Source organism: Podarcis melisellensis, assembly GCF_964234715.1.
Source record: "Podarcis melisellensis genome assembly, chromosome: 4".
In the NCBI taxonomy this organism is placed as follows: domain Eukaryota; kingdom Metazoa; phylum Chordata; class Lepidosauria; order Squamata; family Lacertidae; genus Podarcis; species Podarcis melisellensis.
The window spans coordinates 66677293-66701348 of NC_138531.1; the positions used below are offsets into that span (position 1 = coordinate 66677293).

General features: G+C 41.3%; 1 protein-coding gene across 5 annotated transcripts in view; it reads right to left on the reverse strand.

The window, feature by feature from the left end:
* Positions 1-24056, reverse strand: part of EPHA3 (EPH receptor A3) — a 203032-nt gene that overhangs the window by 162757 nt on the left and 16219 nt on the right. For 4 of the 5 annotated variants that reach the window (XM_081908397.1, XM_081908399.1, XM_081908398.1 and 1 more), the window contains exon 2: positions 16950-17014. In XM_081908397.1, coding sequence (XP_081764523.1) covers positions 16950-17014 — 65 coding nt within the window. Of the gene's footprint in view, positions 1-11808; positions 11914-16949; positions 17015-24056 lie in introns of those variants that run through there. The other variant, XM_081908400.1, reaches the window with a different exon arrangement.

Consider the following 24056-nt stretch of genomic DNA (forward strand, 5'->3'; position numbering starts at 1 on the left):
ACCCCCCCCCCCAAAAAAAAAATTCACTGGAGAAAGGACTGAATACAAATATGATATAAACATCATATCACTTTCATTACCTAATAAAGGAAACATTTAGTTCATTAATAATCATCCCTGCTCCAAACTTACTTGAATATCTAAGTTTTTTATCATTAGATAACTGCCACTGAAATAATGCTGATGAATGCACTAAAGAAATACTGTATAATTTACTATTTACAGATTCTCTAAGCCTCTTCCCCATTTTTGTTTTCTTGCTTTTTCTTTTTGTTGAGACTGATTCTTAATAGTTACCATATTTTTGCTCTATAAGACGCACCAGACCATAAGACGCACATAGTTTTTGGAAGAGGAAAACAAGAAAAAAAGATTCTGAATCCCAGAAGCCAGGACAGCAAGAGGGATCCCCTGTCCGGAAGAGGCTGCGCATGGCTAAGGTTCCCCCAAGAGCTGTGCTCCCTTTAAAGAGTGTGTGGAGCGTGTGTGCGGCTCTTGGGGGCTTTTCCTCGAGGAGGGAGAAGGGCAGCACGACTCTTTAAAGGGAGCACTGAGTAGAGCCTCCTGCCTGCATTCGCTCCATAAGATGCACAGATATTTCCCCTTACTTTTTAAGAGGGGAAAAGTGCATCTTATAGAGCAAAAAATACGGTAAATACACTTAAAAGAGTCCTGATCCAAAATTCTTAGATGGGTACATTGAACTCTGACACTTACTAGCATTGGTTGTAGAGACAGTCTCAAATACTGGGTGTACAGTAAGATTTGCATTGATTGCATTAATGGAGAAGTTGATTAGAGAAAGATGTCAGAGTAGTCACGAATGAGAATTTAGTTTGGATGTGGTTTGAATGTAGAAGGCTTCACCTCAATTCAACCCCTTGTATCTCCAAGCAGAGCTAGTAATGACTCTTATTTGAAATTCTGGAGTGTGGATTCAATTATTGTAGAGGAGGAAGAAGAAACCTGTGGTCCTTCAAGATGTTTCGAGTTCCCATCAATCCTAGCCAACATGGCCAATGGTCAGGGATGATGGCATTTGCGGTCCAGCAACAGCTGGTGGGTCACAGGTTCCCCATGCCTGGTGTAGACAATACTGAGCTGCATGGACACTCACTCAGTATAAAGGTAGAATCATCAGTGAACAGGAAGCTAAGTGTACCCATATACAACAAAGAATACACAGATAATTTTCAGAAACAGGAAGAAGTGTCAGGCTGTGCTCCAAGCTAAGCAGATTCATATGAACTTGGAACTAAACCTACATCCATTCACAGACAATCACATATGCCTTGGAGCAAACTTTTTCTACAGTTGCGTCCTAAATACTAGCCCTTCTTCACTCCTTTGAAATAACGAAACACCAGGAGAAAAGAATTAGCTAAAATTTAAGAGAATGAGTGCAGCTGTTTGAGGGTTTCCTAGCACAAAGAAAATGAGGGGCAGGATATGTTTTGATTGTTAGCTGGTTAAATATCTTGTCCTTGAGCATAAAAGGAACCACGTGAATGTTTAATTACAGAAAATCCTGCCTCAGGTTTACCAAAAAATGCCCAAGGAAATCAGATTGTGTGGAGCCATCACTTTTGATAAATGACGAATAGGCAGACAGATGAGAACCAGGCCCAAACTGACCAAATGAACTAGTTTCCTACGCACAATGCACTACGAGGACATACCAAACTTGTTTACATTAATTAAAAGAGATGCCTTTAACTCAACTACTAAACCAGGCTAAACAAACACCCGAATCACGTTTTACCAATGTTTGTAAATACCTTCCCTTACCAGTTCCAATACATGTGGTTTTAAAAAAGCTACTTCCAAACATGTCAGGCACAATTATGCAGAAATTTTGCATACACTGAAAAAAAAAGGCAGCCTTTCCCCAGTGGCATCAAATTCCATCTGACCATTCAGAAGGACCAAGGATCCACTTCACTATTACATTACTGAACTTCAGATTTGACCAGCCCTATAAAAATATAACTTTTTTCCCATATTCAGAAAAGGTGCTGTTCAATCAAAGGGCCTTGTATAATTAAAAACAGCAAGCAATCTTTTAGTGCATTCATCTCATTCTGGAGTGTGTGTGTGCTGTGTGTGTGTGTATATAAATGCAGAGTGTAGCAACCTGTCAAATGTTTTCTTACATGTATATAATTGGCCATGGCCCTTCAAGGGCACATTTCAACTTGCTGTTGAATATTATTCTTTGTAGCTAAAGTGGAGGTTGGCATAATAAATTGCTCCTTTGGCTCCCACAGCCGTAAGAAGCAATATGATAAAGGAGTAAGCTTTCTGTAGAGAAAGCTTACCTTGGTTTATTTTGGAGTTCCACTCTGATACCCTTTTGCTCTATGTCACATCACCCATGGGGACCTTGAAAATAGTGCTCTTCCCAGACAGATTCTCAGCATGTTGTGAAAGTAACTGAGAGAAAGGGGTGCTTCCACACACGAGCTCTTCAGTGCCACTCAGGCCCTGTTTCTTGTCAATTAGCTGCAAGCAAAATTAAAAAGTTGGTTCCCAACAGCACTTCTGGCTGCCTGCATGTTGCTGGGCCAGGTTCAAGATTGTTGTATTAATGTACAAGGTCATGAGCAACTTGGGTCCAGGATATCTTAAGAATTGCTAGATCCCTTATAGTAAGGTTACCAGGTTTCTTTTCAATGAATCCGGGGACACTTTTCAACTTCAATGGATTTTGTCAGGGGACTGATTTGTAAATCAAGGAAACGGGAACGTCTGGTAACCTTACCTTATAGTCCTGCCTTATCACTGATATCTTTGGAGAAGTCTAGGTTGGTGCTCTCCCATGGCTCAGATGCCTGTGGAATTCCCCCCTGACTTAGATGGGACTCATACCCTCCTTGCTTAATTTCAGTGCATGACAAAGACTTGTTCATTTCAGCAGTCTTAAGATGCCATAAGTAAACTTTGCATGATGGCACCAGAGATGGACGAGCAGATTTCTGTCAAAGTTTGGATACCGTGGAACACCATTCTGGATCAAGACGGCAGACTCAACCTTTCAAAGCTGTACAATGATACCTTGGGTTACAGACGCTTCAGGTTACAGACTCCACTAACCCAGAAATAGTACTTTGGGTTAAGAACTTTGCTTCAGGATGAGAACAGAAACTGTGTGGTGGCAGCGGGAGGCCCCATTAGCTAAAGTGGTACCTCAGGTTAAGAACAGTTTCAGGTTAAGAACAGACCTCCAGAATGAATTAAGTTCTTAACCTGAGGTACCACTGGACTTATTTTAACCACTTTCAAAACTGCACTGGTTTCTTAGAGGGCACTAGTAGTGCTGCATTTTATTTATTTAATTTATATACTGCCCTTCATCACAAGATCGCAGGGCAGTTCACAGAATAAAATACATCTATTCAGCAATATCCTTTGCCTTGGACCAAACCTTTCCTAATATTTAATCACAGATAATCCCCGTTCAGCAAAGCCCCCCTGAAACACCAGGTAGCAGCTTCCTCCTAGAAGGTTCTGTTCAGTTCAGGTGGGGGGGGGAGAGATTAGCAAGAACTGACCCCTAATCTGGCAGCTTGTGCTCCCTGTAGCAGGGCAGCTTTAATTATGGGTTTCCTTGAATTTTTACAACAAAACAGAATTATAAAAAGAAATCATCACAGGGCACCTAAACCAGCAAGGGGTGGATCAAATCTGGTGGGATGTGCAAACTGAAAAAGTACGCCGGAGTCATTTGGGGCAATTTTTACTCTATGGAGTGCCCAGCCCAACTGCCTTTCTCTTTGGCACTGTTTTCTCATTGCAGTCTTCACTTCTAAGTGTGCGCTTACTGGAAACTAAATCCACTGAATTCATTTTGACAGATTTCTGAAGACATGCTTAGTACAGGGATGCTTGATGGCGCTCTGTGGGAGAGGGGTAACATCTCATCAGGAGGCCCATTCCATGTGATATACAAAATGGGCTTTGACTTATGAAAGACCCTACCTTTTAGGCTCCCACTGCATATCAGACTAGTGCCATTTCTATTGCCTTTGCAGCGCCTATTGAACACCTTCCTTTTCCTACAAGTCTTTGTATCTGAACCTGTATCTGTACTGAATCTGAAATTGTTTTAAATACCATATTTAAATACCGCACACATTTCCCTCCTAAAAAGTAAGGGGAAATGTGTGCTCGTCTTATGAAGTGAATGCAGGCTGCACAGCTATCCCAGAAGCTAGAACAGCAAGAGGGATTGCTGCTTTCACTGCGCAGCAATCCCTCTTGCTGTTCTGGCTTCTGAGATTCAGAATATTTTTTTTCTTGTTTTCCTCCTCCAAAAACTAGGCTCGTCTTGTGGTCTGATGCGTCTTATAGAGCGAAAAATAGGGTATCTGAAAATGATTTATTATTGGAGCTTTCATTGTAAAATCTCTTTGAGATCTTTTGTAGGAAGCAATTCATAAATGGATTGAGCTAAATAATAATAATAATAATAATAATAATAATAATAATAATAATGGACTACTATGTAAGCAGGACCCAAAGACAGCCCAAGAAATAAGACTTTTTGCTGCTGGATGCAGAATATCAAATATCCCCTTGCCCATCAAATACCCTCAAGCAAGCCAAATTATTTTGGCATCGAAGGCAGAAAAATCCCACAAGCACCTCTCCCCATTCTGGGAAGTAAAAATGCAGCAATAGTATTTTACTACCTTTCCATGACACGTCAAACTAAGTGCCTGTCATTCCACTTAACAACAGCACTGGTCATGGCACAGTTGATACCCTGCATTGATAGACTATGGCAGAAGCAAATACTTGCGAAGCAATCGGGAATGTTGCATTCTGGGATCTGTGAAAGGCCTAGACACTTTTCTGTTGGCAAGCGGTCTCAGAATCAGCACAAGGTTGCTGTCCATCACATCTCCACAAAGGTAAGGGACAGCAGTGACAGACAGCATACCCTTTGGAATATGTTGCTGCTAAAAATATTTGAACAGCTGTAACTCCCAACTGGGTTTTCCATTTCAAAAGCTGCAGCACTCAGAGTAGCTAGATGTCTGCTCCAGCCCTTCATGGCCCCATCAAACCTTGTGAAGTGTTCCCTTAGGCAACAGCAGTTGAAATTTTCTGCACATCAGTGCATCTACTCACAGCAGCAACCATAGAGATGAGCACACAAAACCAGAAAGAACAAGCCATCTCTTGGCTTCTGAAAGCATGAGTGCCTGGGGAAACTGAATGATTAGCATGTTTTCGTGGACAGTCTTCTCTACCCTGGCATCAACAGTTATGGTGGCACCTATGACCTTAATTAGTATACTTTTGACTCGCCTTAACGTGATTCCTGAAAAGGAGCACAGTTCAGAACACTGTTCTGAACTAAAGTCGTTGCTCTCTGCGAAAGAGGTGCTGTTTGTTCTGCCAAGTTCACAGACAACATAAGACCTCTGAACCTTCACAGGGCAAATGGGGTGTCCATTTACTGTGCTGGAAGTACAGGAGCTGAGTGGTCCACCTCCCTTTTGCAAAACTAAACATCCTCCTGGTCTCACACACTAAAGCATTGGAGTTCTTCTTCCAAAAGCTAGTTTGGAAGCATTTCCTACTCTAAGAAGGTAAGCAACACCAGTCCTTAATAAATGAGAACCTTTCACAATAAAAGCTTTCTTTAGCATCTCAAAGATGTAAAAAACATTTCACGGGTTACACCAAACACAGGCACAGGCTGTCTCTACAAGTGAACATATGGACTTGCTGTATACAAACTGTACACTCATTTAAAATAATGTATGAACACCCTTTCGGATTAAACCTATCAGGGCAACCTCAAAACTAATCTCTTCAGTTATTTTTGGAGCTCCATTTGCTCTAAAAAGTAGAGTCAGAGGAGTGTCAGATGGTGCAAAGTTTAGAAAAGTAGAAATTTACAGCCAGTTGTTCATATGTGTTATATTATGCACTTTCTGTGAAGGCCTCCGGACTCATAAATACTATATAATAAAAGTGGGTGATATTTGCATTCAAGATGGTATTCAACCACGATTTTCAGGCAAGCATCACCATTTTGTTCCATGTTATTTTATGTAAATAAATTCAGCATAAGAGAACAGTGGGAAACTCAGAAATGACAGTCAAGCTTTTCTTTAGAGAATTCGGTGGAGGGGTGGATGGGAGGGAGGGAACTTCCAATGTGATCTCATCTCTGATAACTTTCCACAAATGGTCTGCATTTATACTGAGAGACTGACAGAAATAAAATGCCTACCCACAAGGGAAATGATACTGTTTTCTAACCATCGAAGTTAAAAGGGAAAATGGGAAGCTGAAACATACGTAGTACAAGTTCTAAATAAAATCTTTATTTAGGCCTCAGAATGGGAGCTGAAAAGTACATTGCTGAAAACCACAGAAAAATGATACGCAATCTGCAACAAGTTATTTTGCAAATGGCAGAATGATTGATTATATATGTAATTAAATAAGATGGTCTTTCAGTGCTACCCCCTCCCCTCAAATCTGAAATGGCAGCGTACTTGCTATGTTCTTAACTGCACTTCTTAGGTCGGTGGTGGCTTTAATTATTTTAAACAGTAGAGCTGCAAATGTCTGAAAGAGTGCTGCCATAAACTGGGACGGGCGGGGGGCAGGCAGGGGGCAAATATTCAAAATATGAAAAGAGGGCAATGATTACTAGAGGAAGAGTGGTTTACATTGGAACAAAACTGATATTTTATACTACGTTACTTTGAGTTATTATCAATTTAAAAACCAACCTAGGTACAAATATCACAATCTGGTTGAATTTACAGAGTTGCCATTTTCAAAAAGCAGGCTCACAGGAGGAGGGGTTGAGTTGTGTTTTGCAGACTCCATTGGCATGTGTGCAGTCCCTTACATCAGAAATTTCAGTGGGTTGTGTTCCACTTGATGCAGCTCATGAAAAAATGCATGGGGAGAATCTTTCATTGAGGACCAGTTTGGCTACAGTGGCCCACAATCAGTGGTGTAGCGTGGGGGGTGCAGGGGGGGGCTGGCCGCACCGGGCGCAACATCTGGGGGTTAGGGTTAGGGGGCGCAAATCCACGGGTTAGGGGGCGCAAATTACTTGCCTTGCCCCGGGTGCTGACAACCCACACTACGCCACTCCCCACAATGAAACAAAACACTGGAGCACTTCCTTGGAATGGGTGCACAGCAATATCAGTAGCGGCTGCAAAACTGTTTCATTCATCCTTGCAGTGTTTTATGTTTGGGGTGCGAGAGAATTACTGTTGCCGTTGCCAAACCTTTACCTATTCCAATTTATAGTCTCATAGTACTGCCTCCTATGCACAAGTTCTTCTCATCTGGAAATCTGTTGTCCTTTCCTGATTGCTTGCCATTTTATTTTTAAAAATAAAATAAAAATATTGTTTTTTAAAAAATGGGGAAGGGCCTTGCTTTAAGAGCATGCCTAATTCCTAAGGTGATTTTTCATGGGTGCCCATTTACATATTCATCCAAGGAAGGATAATATCTCACGACCAGGAGAGCTTACATACTTCACCACTCAACCAACTTCCCATACAGATGACATCTATTTACCACCTACCAGCAATTTAAATTCTTTGCTTCTTGCACTATTCTGAAGTGCTCAGAGATGTGACCACATCCTGTGGTTTCATAATGCCTAACAAAATATATAAAAATTATGCTAAAATAAACTGAAAGTGTAAGCACTGCAAAACACCAACATGTATTCTTTTTTAAAAAAAATATCCACAAAATGGCAATCCTGTCTATACCTACAAACCATATCCACTCTTGCCACCTTCACTCAAAGCACAAAGGCCTTGTCATGTGAGCTTAGATGCTTTTTTCAAAAGAAGGAACGACCACCACTGTGATTGTTAAATAGCACTTAGCCGTGTTCCAAGAATATAGGTTTCTGCCCAGAGGGGCATACAATATAATTACTCAACATAGAGGAGAAAACAGAAGACTAGGAATGAAAGAAGCAGTGAACAGGGTAGAAACATGCTACTGTTTCTGCTGCACTAACATAAGCCCAAGACCCTCCTTTTGAGTTTTCCAGACACCCATGTGTCTGCTGTCAGAAATTAAATACTGGACTGAATTTATCTTGGTTCTGATCCAGCAAGGGAATTATTATGTTCTTAGTGGTTCCAGAAATACAAACGTCACCACACGCATAAAGGGTGGTGTTTGGGTGGCTGTGGGTGTGAGAAAGAGAGAGAGAGGGAGGGATGTTTCCTCATTTGGATACCATCAATAAAAAGGGGGAGCTGTGGAAATGCTTTCAGTCTGTAGCCTAAACATGACCACATCCTTCAGCTTCCCCTCCAATGCTCTTGCCTTCTGTACCTCTTCTCATCCCCAGTTCTCTTGAAAGCTTTTACCATTTATGAAACAGTTCCTTACATGTGGCCTTCAGCCTGGAGCACAGAACTCAAAATGAGATCATATCAATGCTTGGGTTATGTCATTTTGGTTAGCACAATATGTTACTGCCTCATATGCGTGTTTGTTTTCCAAAACTGCTACTCCTCCCCATCTTCTTTAGCCAGCCAGCTATTCCCCATTTTATACTTGCGGGCTTGGTACTTCTTTCTTATGTGTAACACTTCACTTTTATATAAACATGTTCCCCCATTTTTACTCCATACAAGCTCTTGGCAAGAAAAGGAATTATGATTGCCAAGCGGGATCAAAGAGATTTTAGATACTGTAATTCGTTTCAGCCACAACTTGGTTAAGCTCAAGTGCTTGGATTTAAGACAATTTAATAGGAAAGCAGATAGACACATCTATTCACTCCATTTATTTATTTATTTTAATGCTAAAAAAAAAACCCACCCCAAAGAAATCTCAGTATTTAGTATGCATAAGGAATATTCTGACTACATATTTCAGGGTCTATTAGTGATACACAGAGTGCAAAATTACACAACTAGGTGCAAGAAAAGATGTAGATAGAGGGGAAAACTTCTTAACATTTAAAGACTAAGGAAATGATCCTTACCCTACTTACCTGGGAGTAAAGGATCACAGGCTTAAGGACATATATGTGGCAACTTGCATTTCATTTTTGCTACGCTTGACTACAATACATTAGTTTGTTTGTGCTTGTGTGCAGCTGTGTAGACACACTAGGGGTGTGAAACAGCTTCAGACAAATCAGAAGCCAAAGGAGGCTGTTTCAGAGGAATTCTGGGCTTCTCATAATGAGATATACATCACATTATTTTTACAAAAGCATCTCAAAAGATGTATAAGCTGTTTTCTTTTCAGATCGTATAAATCTTCTGCAGGAATCTTTCGACCAATGTGGAGCTCAAACTCACAGCCTGAGATTAAGAGTCTCATGCTCTACCAACTGAACTATCACAAAATACAAGACAGGCCATGCAACTACAAGAATAGATACATTCCCACTTATACTGAGAGACGGGGGGGGGGGTTGTATTGTGTGGGACCAATGGCATTGTTACAACCCTGGAGTCAAGAAGTAAGTGGGTTATTATCAGAGGATATCAGTTGAGGAGGTGGACTGAGTTTCTAGCTCTGAACCTGATACTGGCCATCATGGGACCCCTGACCTGAACCTGGCAGGGAGGACCATCACAGATGCCTTTCCTCTGCACCCAAGGAGCTGAGTGTCCTCCCATACTACCTTGCCAGTTCAATAGCACAGGTAGTGTACCAGGTGAGAGACAATGAAGCACAGGAGAAGTGCCTGTTCTCAAACCAAAAATATGGCCTTCAAGAGACTCCAGATCTCCAAAAGGGGATGTGTCATATGGAAGATGGACTGGAGGCAGAAGTTCAAAAGGCTTATTTGGTGCTTTCTTTGGTGCAATGACGATTGACTTGGCTTGTCAAGAGCAAAACTCAGAATCCCACTAGACAGTTCATATGCACATGGATATACAGTCTTTCAGAACCGCAATCACATCTGTGTTTCAGTTGGCATACTCACAGGATCTAGTGCCGGCAATTCAAAGCTAGCCTAGTCAATTACTGGCCTCATTTTGTAAAGCATCCTCAGTGTTAAAGCCACCAGTCATTTGTACATATCATTCAGATGCATCATTAAAAAGGGTCTTATGGTCCCTATTCCAACCTGCTTCTGTTATTAAATGGAAGCTATGGGAAGTTCAGGCCTGGCCTAAGGGTGATGACCCTTGTGAAAACAAAATTAAAATGCCATGTACCCAAACTAAAACTCTATATGCTCTACTATAGACACAGAGCTCTTGTGGAACTGATGTGCATCTGGCTTCCCCATTCACTTCAATAGAGGAGGTTAGCTGGTCTCCCTTGAAATGCATATGGAGCCCTGGTGCATCCTGGAAAAAAGGCAACTTTTCACATAGGTTGTAGTTTCCACTCTAGTGGGTTTTTCCCCCTATCCTGTATGGGTGTGCTCAGATCTGTATTATTGACTGAAGAGACTTGATTCCCCCACCATTCCACATCTGTACTGCTGCAATTTATGTGAATTGCGGTTAATAATCAGTTGCGTTATGCTTAATCAGCATATCAATAATATGCTCAGCAAAGACTAAGTGGCTCTCATTTCCCAGACCCTTTCACAAATTTTGATTGATTGACAGCATGAAAATTGCACAAATGCAGGTGTTGGTGCAGAATATTATCTCTGTGGACTTTGCAATCAAGTAGAAGTAAATGTAGCTATTGCACTCTTTAATAGTTCTGTTGCTCTGCTTTCTGGAGGAGCCTGAACTCCCAGCAGACTTGAATGAGCTTGGCCAGATGATCATTGTGTTACAAACGCTAATGTTATGAATGTGTGGGATGGTTGGGGGGGGGGGAGAGAGAGAATGAGACTATGGCATTCTTTGAAGGTGATGATAAATCCAGGGTTAAAAAACGCTGACATCAGACAGCTATCAAATAGCGCACAAATGAAGGTAAATCACAAAATGAATATTCAGGATTTCTGTATAGCTGCAAATCAGATCAGATAATCATAAGGAAAACATCGAAAAAACACTGCAGAGGCCAAACAAAACCTGTCTCCCCCACTTTAGAATTAACCCCTTGTATGCATCTAAAATAAAATCAGCACATCAAATTTTCATGGGGTGCCTACCAAGGGAGAGGAGAAAAAGCAGCCCTTTTATATTTACTAAAGTAACCAACCTCAGCAATATTGGCACTTATGGGTTGTGATGGGAATATATTGCTGTGTCTTGGAACTTGGCTGGCTTCATACCAACACCCTCATTTGCGAGATGCAGCTTTGAGTGTAGCTCTATTAACTTTAGCTTGTAAATCACCTTAGCACCGTTAGCAATGTTTCAATATGATGTGACATCTTTATTATAATGCTTTCCCTCTGAAGTTTAAGTTCATATTTTAAGCTGGGTTTCAGACAGATGTAGATCCCCTCAGAGTTTTAATTAATATAGTAGATGTAAAGCCACTGTGAAAATATTGCCTTTCCTGACTCCCTCTTTTTTGGTTCTCCGCTCTGCTGAATAATTATTTAAGAATGCAAGTGTGGAAGAACAAGCACTAGTCTATGATTGTGCCTGAAAATGTCAGATTGCTCACTCAGACCCAGACGACACCCCCTCAGATCAGCTTTGCTTCATGAAAACATGGGTGTTTTGCTATTAAATTCAATAAGAGCAGACTATTTGTTCCCTCTTTCCCTCCCTCGATGCAACAAACTCAGTATAAACACACAGTTCATTATCCCATAACAGAATCAGTATGGTCCAGACATTTATTCTTAGCTCCGTTCCCCAAAGAAATTAGAATCTGTCGATAGGAACAGCATGCACAGATCAAACTTACCCAAACCATCCCAGGCTTCCAGAGTCTAACCAAACTGCTGCGTGAGACAACAGGAGTCTTTTTAATGGGTTAATGTGACACGTCTGTTTCTTACAACACTCACGATACTCTGCTTCGAGCCTGTGCCAGCTGCTTTGCCTCTTGCCGCTTTAGGCGTTTTGAGGCAAGAGAAGCTCAACAAGGGAGTCCAACAGAGCAGGAGAGTGGAACAAGAGGGGAGTCCAAACAGCAAAGCTTAGACTCCTGCAAAATAACACCAATACTCAGTCGGAGGCTACCCAAGAAAAGAGATGAGCTGGAAAAATGTAGGAGGTGAGTTTCATGAGACAGTTCTGACAAGGACCATAAACTGATCTCTTGCCCCGTTCACTTTTGAAATTAATAAAGAATAGGGGTAGGGGATGAGAGTTGTGGCCTCTGTCTCACAGGCACCTGTCCCCTATCCAAACTGACCCTTCCTCTCATATCACATATCTACACTCAAACATGTAATCATTCTGCACTGTCATGGCTTCCCCAAAAGAATCTTGTACCGGGTACCCTGTATCCTCCTTTCCCCATATAGAACAAGTGTTCTTTGGGAAGAATAAGTGACTGCTGAACCCAACCTGTAATGCAGATATGCCAGCTGACTGCCACAATTAACTCTTGCCATAGCCTGTAGTGCTATGTGAGGTGGAATTGTTTTGTAGGGAAACTGGACACCAGGAGATGTAGGTCACTGGTTGGGGGTGCTCCTGTAACCACTAGCCCTCACTGCAATTGGCTGCATGATTGGCAAGGGACGTAGTGGGCATGCCTGGGGCATGTGCTGTGCTCGGCATGCTGATTGGCTGCCATGGCGAGCATTACTGTGGGCACCATGTGCACTCCATCCCACTGCTTTGCATTCCCATGCTGTAAATTGTGTGCCACATGACATGTGTTTGTACACACCTGATAAAGGCACCTAGGATATTTCCCATGCATGTCAATAGGTGGCCACGGTTCCTAGGGAGTTGCCAGCTGAGCTGGCTCTCTGGGTTTCAGTGGCTTCTTTCCACTCCGAACCACTGTTGACTCAGGTGGCATTTCCCCTTCCCGGAGCCTAACGACTAAGCTCTAGAACTGGCATTCTTTATGCAGGCTTCATTTAAACTAGCATAATTTATGCCAGCTTTCAGTGTTTAGGATTGCTCCCTAAATCACAATGATCTGGGTGAAAAGTGTTACCGGACTATTGTTGCACCTCAGAAAACCTGCACAGGATCACATGCTTGAATGCATTCTCATGCCAATGAACACCTAGATAATTTACGTGACATACTAGAAAAGCACATGCAGGGAAATTTTGCTCTGTGGTACTTTAAAAGAAGTGATCTCCCCCAAGTGCACTCTGAAGTGGCACAGTCTTGTGAGGAATTGCATTACAAACCCTGCTGAATGTTTCAATCAGCTTTCAGTTCCCCAAAGAGAGATGCTTGCTGCCAATTACCACATAGGAACACTGTAAAGCTTAATCACACCAGAGACAACTAACCTTCTGGAAATAGCATGTTCTACAATCTAGTTAGCGTTAAGAACTTCCCTCTTTGCAGCAGACCATCAAGCGGCCAGACAAATGTCTCTTGGATGCTTATAAACAACTGCCCGTCCCCACATCATCTGTCCCCGACATCGGATACGCTACTTTCAACAGGGACGTTCCACTGACAGATGCCTTGTCCCTGAATCTGTATATCCTCTTCTAAGATCATCTCTAAGCCAGTGGCCTTCACCATAACTTGTGGTCACAAGCTCATTCCTTACATTCATCGTGAGTTGCAAAGAGGGGAACTGCCTTTGGTATGTTCCGAATCTATTACCTATTAATTTTCACTGGAGCTGAACTGCTGCGTTTGTGCAGCTATTGAACAAAGTAAAAAAGCAGCAGCAGCAGCAGCAAAAATAGGCAAACGTCATGTGCAGCCTGTGCTATGATTTGAATTGGTACCCGATGGCCCACCTAGAAAAGGGGGGGGGGACATAATAAAAGTCCTGCTAAATCAGAATATAAAGTCAGCATCCTGTTTCTCAGGGTGCCACCCAGATCGCTATGAGAAGCCCATAAGCAGGATACCCCTGTGCTCCACAGCAACTGGTTTTCAGATCCATGTCATCTCTGAACCTGGAGGCAATATATAGCCATCATGGCTAGCACTCATTGACTGGCTTACCCTCCACAAAGAGCTTTTCAGTGCCTCAAGCAGAGGTTTGTCTAGTTACTTGCTAGCTTGTCCCTTTAACTGGAGATACCAGAAACTGAACTGATCAAGTTGATTCCTGGCTCTCCTACCTTCTTCTCAGTTTTTGGGCTGTTGCCCCCTGCAACACAACTGACAGACCATTAGTGGGGTAGGAGAGCTGAAAATAATGCCAATATATTTCACCGTTGCAAACAAATGCGCCCCTTTTGTTTCAGATAGTACATGGGTAGAGGAGTCTAAAACATGGGTAGGCAAAGTATGGCCCGGGGGCCAGATCTGACCCAATCGCCTACTAAATCCGGCCTGCAGACGGTCCAGGAATCAGTGTGTTTTTACATGAATAGAATGTGTCCTTTTATTTAAAATGCATCTCTGAGTTATTTGTGGGGCAAAGGAATTTGTTGATTTCCCCCCAAAAAATATAGTCCGGCCCCCCACAAGGTCTGAGGGACAGTGGACCGGCCCCCTGCTGGAAAAGTTTGCTGACCCCTGGTCTAAAAAGTCCATGACACAATTTTTCACAGCCCTCTAGTGGCTATGGTGGCTCATTTACCAGAAGGAATGTATTTAGCATTAACTCTGGAAGTGACGAAATCTCTCTGACCAAATCCTGACCAAACTAAGCCTCCTAGAGCAAAACATACATCAGGAGGCTTAGTTTGGTCAGAATTGAGCATACACTTTCAGTTCACGCTAAATACATTCCTTCTGGTAAATGAGCCACCATAGCTGCTTGAGGGCCGTAAAAACTGTGTCCCGGGCTTTTTAGATTCATCTACCCATGAAACCAAAGGGGAACATTGGTTGCCAGATGTGATCCCCCCCCCCAGCTCTCCTACTCTACTACATGGGATTATGGTTATCAGCAACCATTCACAAGGCAATTTCTAGGAATAGATCTGTGGCTATTTCTTACAGGTAAGGGCATCATAGTACACCTTCCAGACTACAGCAATTTGATTGGCGTTTAAAGTTATTCTTGCTGCTTCGAGGTGTACAGTTGGTGGAAGGGGACTCAGGCAAGACACAGAGGAAGTTGTAGGCCCCCATGTTGCCCTGCCAGCAACTTTATCAGGAATTCTAAGCAAGTGGGAAGGCGTTCTGCATACATGCCAACGTATAGCTCAAAGCCGTGCATTCCCTGTAGCTGGCCCAAGCCTGTGGAATCCCATCCCAGCTAAGATTAGACACACACCCTCTTTGCTGAACTTCAGGCACTTGACTAAGGTGCTCTTGTTCCAGCAAACACTTTAAGGCAGCATTTAGTTTTATGGCTCATTGCTTTATCGTTTCATTTTCTGCATGGCTTGTTTTTACGTACACCGCTTAGAAATGCTAATGATTCAGCAGCATATAAATGTATCAGATTGCATAAATGAATGCACACAGGAATCTGCCTTCTACCAAATCAGCTCATCGTCCTATATAGCTCAGTACTGCTTACACTGACGGGCAGCCACTCTACAGGTGGTCCGACAAGGTTGTCTCCCAGCCCCACCTGGAGACATCAGGCATTGAATCAGAGACTCCCTGTATGCATAGCTCTACCACTGAGCTAAATCCCATGCAGCCTTTCTATGGACAGAGTCTTTCCATGCAAGGAAGGCCACTTGCCCATTCAGTGACCCTCAACAGGTGGAAGAATGGTATGTTCATAGAGCAACAGTACACATAGCATCGAAGAATGAAAGAATTGTAGAGTTGGATGGGACCCTGAGAATCATCTAGTCCAACCCCCTGCAATGCAGGAATATGCAGCTGTCCCATACTGGGATTGAATATGCAACTATGGCACACTCTAACCATGTTCTAACCAACTGAGCTATCCAGACCTATAGAATAGCTTTCCACATACTTTGAACATGTGAACATCAGAGGATGACCATGGTCCATGATGGGTCCTGTGATCTCCACTTTTCCAACTCATGGATCATAGCCTGCCTCCAATGTCCCCCACCCCATGAAAACCCTATAAACTTCCACACAGTAATTTCAGTATCAAATGTGGAAGTATACAGTGGTTGATTGGTTTTTAAATACATATCCTGTAGACAATTGCCAAACAAAAGCTACAGTAACCATTTATGTAAAGTGTTGATAGTGCAGAAAGGTGCAGTGTGCATATTTTAAATGCGCAGTCTCTCTCTCTCTCTCTCTCTCTCTGTGTGTGTGTGTGTGTGTGTGTGTGCGTGTACACATGTATATATACCTAAATGTTCATGCTTTAAGACAGGCTGGGGAATCTCAAGCCCAGGTGCCAAATTTGTCTATCCAGATCTTGCAAACTGGCTTTCCAGGCTCTCCCTAGACCAGGGGTTATGAACCTGGTCCCTAGCGCCCACTAGTGGGCATTTCAGGATTCTAGGTGGGCAGTAGGGGGTTCTACGGCACAAGCTGAATCCTCCTTCCATCGAGCACTGGTGGGCGGTAAGGAAATGTTACCATCAAGAAAGATGCATTAGTGGGCAGTAGGTATAAAAAGGTTGACTACCCCTGCCCTAGACAATAACCAGACCCCAAGTCAGACTCTTCATAGTCTCTGCTCCTCATGGGCTTTTGCCTGACTGGATTGTGTCCTTGAACTGTGAGGTCTCTTACTTGCCAGGATTGAAAGATGTGTGAGTAGAAACCTCTGAGTTTTGTCTGGCTAGAATGTGGCCTTTTGTACATAGGTAACAGTCACATCCATTGAGTCACCCATTTTTGCCTGTGGTGTACAACCCCCAGAAGGTCCCCCATGAGGAAATGTAACCCTGGACCTGAACAGCCCCCCCCCCTCTGTCTTAAGAAGTGGATTGCATTTTTAAGCAGAAGCAAAAATAGCACAAACTACAGCTTGTGAGTCTTCTCTCTGGTCTGGTGTTCTCTGATGACAAATAAAAGGGTTAAGCAGCTCCATTGCACTCATCAACTCACCCCATGTGATGGATACGAGATCCAGCCCAGCTCTCCTTGAATTGCTTTCGAATCCAGCAGATTAACTGCAAAAGGAAGACAAAATGAGGAAGAATGAGTTTGTTTACCTCTGCTCGATTTAAAAAAAATCAGAATTAATCATTCAAACCTCTGAAAAGTTGATGTAAAATACACATTAAAATGGCCAATAAAATCAAATGTTACAAGTTAGCCTGTTTCCCCCCAAAATAAAACCAGCGGAATTTATAAAATAAAAGCATATATTAACATTCATGTCAAATTTTAGCTGGTACCAGAATCAGAACGGTGAAGGTTCCTGCCTGCCATCGGTTGGAAAGCAGTTCCAAAGTCTAGGTGCTGCGACATTGAAGGATCAGTTCCTTGAAAGTGCAGAACAATATGAGGCAATTGTAAAAGTGTCTGTTCCACAAAGTGAGGTAATTGAGTGGGCATATGCAGGGCTTTTTTCAGTCAGAACTCTCCTGAACTCAGTTCTGGCACCTCTCAGGTGGGCACCATGGCCATTATAAGAGAACAAAGGAGGCGTTCATGGTGAGTTCCAGCACCTCTTTTTCTAGAAAAATAGCACTGGATGGCATAAGCAAACTTCAAGCAAACTGGTCCATCTGCAACAGGGCTGGAGAATCTATGGTCCTCCAGATGTTGCTGGACTATAACTTCCATCATTCCAATCATTTGTCTATGCTGGCAAACACTTATGGGAGCTGGAAGCAAAGCATATCTTGAAGCGAAATACGTTCCTCCTTGTCCCCAAGTAGCTCCCTCCCACAAAGGAACCGGTTTGTTTGGGTTGAAACTTTCAGAGATACAGGAAAAGCAGAGCTTTTGAAGCAAAAGGTAATGCCATAAACAAAACAAAGCAATGAGTCCATCTCCACATTAATGATAGCAGGAGTCTAAAATAAAACAGTTATTAACACCTTTATACCCTCTAGATTTCTTTTTTTCCTCTCCACGTAAAATGTCTGAAACTTGACTCAGCGAGCACAAAATTAAAAATACAGAAGTGAAAGGTGCAACAATATTGATGAGGCTACATTTTAATATTTTAATGTTCCATTATTTTAATGTTGTATTTTATTTTTGTTTTTAAGTTGTAATCATTCATCTTGTTTTTACTTATTGCTTGTAAGCCGCTCTGTGCCCGGCCTTGGCTGGGGAGGGTGGGGTATAAATAAAAAATTATTATTATTATTATTATTATTATTATTATTATTATTATTATTATTCAGATTGTAGTTTAAAAGGAAGCTTACATTTTGCAAATGTAAAGTGATTTGTACAGTAATTAGATCTGATTCTGGGCTTTGCCTCTTCTAGCCAATTCATCACACTTTCCTTGAACTGCTAGGCGATATATGAATTGTTTTAAAACTAAAACTTCAAGCATCATTTTTAAACATGACTTTTCTCTTCCCAGATAACCTCGAGCTTTTTAAACAGGCTTCTAATCTACCGGCAGCAAAGACCAGATCTGGCATTTTGATGCATGTTTGAAATGTAAATTGCAAATTCAATTAAGTACATTTTGAAACTCTGAAATTGATGTTGAAAACAGATCCAGTAAAATCTACCTTTTGACAGTGCCCCCCAAACCTGCCCCCCTGCAATGTGTCTGCTCTTTCTCACAATAAACATATTGATCTGATTGCTGTTGAATGATCACATGATTCCATAAAGTGCCTGTTCATTTTTCAACAGAAATTAGCGTTAACTGCATCAATATTACAGTAGCAGGGGGCAGATTATTATGATAGTTTCCAGATTGGCACAAATAAAAAAGAATTCTTAATATATAAATAAGAATGCTGCATCTTGTAACACAAGGCTTTAAGGTTCTCATCTAATATTCAAGACTTGGTGCCAAGATTTGGGAGTTTCCTGGGTATATATATTTTTCTTTTGGCACAGTGAGTATAATCTGAAAGACATATCTCCTTCTACAGCAGTTGAATTGTTAGTTAGGAAAAAAAAGTTCTAAGCTACCAGAATGTCAAATTAAAAATGGGATTTCCTTTAATGCCAAATAGTTTTGAAAATTCATATTTTATTTCTTTATCTTTCTTTCAGTTTTTAAAAACACAACGAACAAATGCAACATAACTGGAAGATGCTAAAGCCCTAAACTAAAAGAAGGTGAAAATGTTAAATATATTCTGATTTGTACGACGGTCAGTTTTCAGTTGAGACCTTCTGATGTATGGGGGGGGGGAATTCTTTCAAAGACTCTCAAGGTAGGTTTCAAGGGTTAGAAACCCTTTAAATAAATAAAATGTCAAGTGTTTGTTTTCTCAAAACGAAAGGAACAGAATTTTTACTGCCCACCTATACCTGCTATGTTAAGGAGGAAGCTGCATTGACCTGATCGGAGTCGAGTGCCTTTTTAAAGAGGGTCTGTGTATTTAAATTATTCTGTAGTTAGCTTTGATATTCTTAGGAGGTGGAAAAGGTTTTCCACTACTGGGGAAAAAAATACACTAAAAAGATGACTTGAGCAAAAGGACCAAATTCTCTCTCTCTCTCTCCTATTCATTAAATAGCAGGTCAGTCAATTAATCTCCCCCACAAACGCCTTGCGTTTGTGTCAAGGAATCTGAGCATTCCATTCCTATCACCTTCCATAAAACTTAACACACAAGCATCTCAGCAGTACAATTAGATTACCTTTCCCCTGCCCCAACCTCAGTGGAGTCTTCAAAGGCACGTAAGAGCAAATGATGGATATAAATGGACACAGTGTCACAACATGATCCATCGCATTAGGGATCCGAGGAAAAGGCTATTCGCCTTCTCACAAAGTTTAACGACAACAATGGATTAACTAGAAAATGATGTAGCTTAAGTATTTGTTGGCTAAACAAACATTTTTATAAGCAATTAATACTCGGTTGGGAGAAATTACAAATGACATATTACAGAAAGGCTATTGACCCATGTAATTAAATATTTTGATAACTTTGATTGTTTTCATTACATGGAGAAAGTCATGATGGGAATCTGCAAAAATTCAACATCTTCATGCATCTCTAACAAGGAAATTATTATATAAAATTCATAATTATAATTTGGTTATTTGGATTACAGTAATTATCTGTATGTTTTTAATGGATATGCTATGTATGTACACATATATAAAATAGTTTTGATTCTATTATTGTTTAATTGTTCTTTTAATTATTGTCCCTCCCCCTCCCAAACATTTTTAGCTATTCTTATTTTATCTGTAAGCTGCCTTGAATCCCTGTCAGGGAAGGAGGTGTGGTATAAATAACTGATAATAATAAATGTTTTCATTAGTTTTCACAATACTGGGTATAATGATAGAACAAATTCCCCTTCAAAATTTGTCCAGCCAACTTTAAAAAAAATATCATTACATACATCAATTTTTAGAATAGAAATTTGAAAACCTGTAGAACACTGACGATGTAACTTTATACATAATGATTCAGAAGTTCCACTGAGTTCAAAGGTGCTTATTCCTAGGAAATTGGGTATAGGATTGCTCAATTAACAGAAACATCTGAAACAGCAAAAGTTTTAGATCTCTTGCTCAAAATGCACCCTCAAACAGTTAAGGTATTTCCACACCAGACAGAAGGCTAAAACATCAGATGTGCAAACTTCAAGAAAAGAATGAATAATGAAGAAGTTTGAAAATAGATCTCCAGCAACAGCTATACACTTGCAAAATGCAGGCTGTATCTACTGGCATAGATATAAAACACGGTGATTAAAAAACTTTCCAAGAAGTTGGCAGGATTGCTAGATTCAGGTTTTGTTGAATCTTCTAACGAGTGGCATTTCTACTGAGAACCCATGTTAGTGCTTTTTAACTTGTCTGTTGGGTGAAAACAATGGATAAAAAATTAAAACGGGTAGGCTCACTTGATGCAGGAATAATGCAGCAGAATGTAACGGCCAAAGTTCAAGCACAGGACTCAAGAGGTTCACAAGAGAGCCCCACACAAAGGAATAAAACTGCAGTTCCACGTACTTACATGAGAGCAAGTCCCTGGGAAATCAGTGGGGCTTAATTCTAAATAAAAACATGCGTGGGATTGGGCTGCATGATTTACAAATCCCAGGAATGAAAATAACGTGGCTTTCTTCCCATTTTACAAAATAATCAGTTTGCCCACAGCACAGCACGCCATCACTATTTATGGCCCATTGCACCATACCAGCAACAACGTCGCCTATTATTAACGTGTTCTTTCCTAAGAGCTCTGCTTCCAGCATGGCTGCTGCGGCCTCTGCAGTAGCCAACTTCACAATTTAGGAGAACCCATAATGAGCTGCCTCCGTCCAGGTTGATTCCATGTTTATAAGGATGAGTCTCATTTTGGAACTGGAAATAGTAGCACAGCACACATGGCTGAAAACCTGTTTAAGCTATTTATGGCATTTACATCTAACACACAGTATAAACAAGAGCTCTACTGTTGGGGATTGCTAACCAGTAAGCAAAGGAGTTTTGCCACTGATAGCTGACTGGAAATCTACAGCCATTTCTGAGTGGTACTTACTAAGGCTGACATCCAATGATTCGCACCCAATGGCACAAAAGATTTCTACTTGAATACCTGACTTCCACTTCCTTTCCTCTCCCTATAGCCTCGGGGTGCATCCAACATCTGTTCCCCAACCCTCCAGAGTAAATTACAGGGTGCACAGAGGCTATAGGGAAAAGGAAAAGAAAGGGGTGTTCCATTGCATGAGCCAATCTCTTTTCCCACTACACTGGATGTTACCTTGAGTGAACTGGGAATAACTTCAGAGAGCTTTGTAGAACTGCAGTAACAGAATGTAAAAAGAGGCTAGCCCAGAGCTAGTCAATGCGGAGTACCACCAACTCCACTTAGCATAACCAGTGGTCAAGGACGATGGGAATTGGATTTAGGGATGGGAGAGGAATTTGATTCAGTTTGTATTTAAAGATGAACCTATCTAATCCACACTTTTGAAAAACAGCAAGAAAACCAAAACAAAGCCATCCTTCGGAGTTCAGACTTCTCCAAATTTTATAGTTCTCCAGCTGAGTAATGTGTACAAAAATGCATATTCAGTGCATATAAAAACAAAAATAACCCACTAAAATGTTTCCGCAGTGCACTTCCAACAAGCAAGCAAGAGAACACAAGGCAACATGTGAAAATGCTTTATGGATTTTGCACAAAACAAAAACCACAACACAACACACACAAACAGGGCATAGGAATAGGGTGTTTAGCCCTTCCTTGTGTTGATTTCACATTGACAATCACCCCCTCTCTGAAGCTGATGTTTCTGCCCCTCGCTGCTTCATTGCCAGAGCATATATAGGTTATACAGATGATTCTGGTGATATACATGATTGTCTTTTGTGGGACTTTGTGAGTATGACTTTGTAGACCCTAGGTTCAGGAAGAAGTAAAACATGAATAAAATAATTACATGATCTTCAGTGCAATCCTATGTTTGTCAATTTGGAAGCCACGGTTTACTCTAAGTAAATGGGTACAGTATTGCAGCCTTATTGTGTAATTCTGAAATATTTAATCTCTGAAAACAAGTATTTTCTCCCATTCTCTTCCTTTATGATTTAAATGAAGAAAACTTTTTAACTCATTTTTTTTTAATAAATGGTCATACTGCAGTTAAAATGTATTTCAAGATGTAGATTTCAACAGCTCACTTTTTTAATAAAATAGGATTTCCTTTTCAAACAGGATTCTTTTTAAAAAGACACTCTAACTGGAGCAGAATAGGAGGAGAGAGAAATGCAGAGGGAGGTGCAACGCTTGTTGGGTTTCTTTCGTTAAGCAGCTAGCTGCTAATTTGGAAGCAAAATAGTTTATGAAGAAATGCTAACAAAAGGGAAAAAGTGAGTTTTGCAATCCAAGGCAAAAAATATAAAATAAAACGAAGACACCCATAATTGAAACATGTCATGCAAATCTGGGAAGCCCAGAAGGCACTTTGAAGCAGAAACCCAGCCAAGCTTTGGTTTTGGGGTGGGACAACGTGGAGACTACTCACAAGCTGATATACATTTGTAGACCGCATGGCCCAGCTTGCACCCAGTTTCTCTCATGCAGTTGCTGAATGTATGCAACCCAAGCTGAGGATTGGTCCATTAAAGGTGACTCGCTACTAAAATACATATAAGAGAGCGGGAGATTCTGCTAGTCACAGCTGCACCGACACTGCGTGTTTTTTAAAAAAAGAAAAAATACACCCACAAAGAGACAGATTTGGATTCTGAAGACATGTCTCTCCTCCATCATTCCTAGCCACCCACCAAGAACCAGCTGCACTAGCCATATATATATATATAAAATAGACATAAGCCATTATCCTGAATGATGGTGCCACAGAAATTCTCACAAACGGTTCCACACCACACATTTCATCATGCAGGTACAGCTAGTTTTCTGCAGCACTGAACTGCCACCTTTTGCAAGCCGACAGTAGACTGCAGTCTCTGGGCTCCACCGTTTAGCACAGAACAAAACAGATTTTCATGTAATTTATTCATTATGAGCAACGCAGCATGGACCATAATCCATCAGCACATGGCCAAAGGATTTCTGCTGAGTTCAACCATCCTGCTCCATGTCCCCAGCTTTGTTTCCTTCCCAACTAACCACATTGCAGGGCATATTTCAGTTCAGGCTGCCTTCCCAACATCCTGGATTAATACGGACATCCCATATTTTAAGAAGACCACAGATCCACTGCCTTGCTATTGAAATTAGAACCGGTAATTCAAATGTCAGAGGGTGCAGAAAATGACATGTTCCTCACCGTGTAAAATTTTGATGGCTCTTAATTCACTGACAGCAGAATGTGAAACGGCCTGTTGTCATGGGCCCCAGACTATATTAAACAGATTCTGGGAACATGAAGTACTTTGATGGCACTGAGATGCTTCTCGCCTACTTGCCTTGAATGAGCGGGGTGGAGGGAGGGATGAATCCTGTTTGATTTCACTGAAAATGCATAATTCAGACAACAATGCCACAATAAAACTGTTTACTTCCTTCATAGCCTGGAATGAAACTAATTTGCAATGAGCGCTACGGAGCCTCTCTGAATATAAGG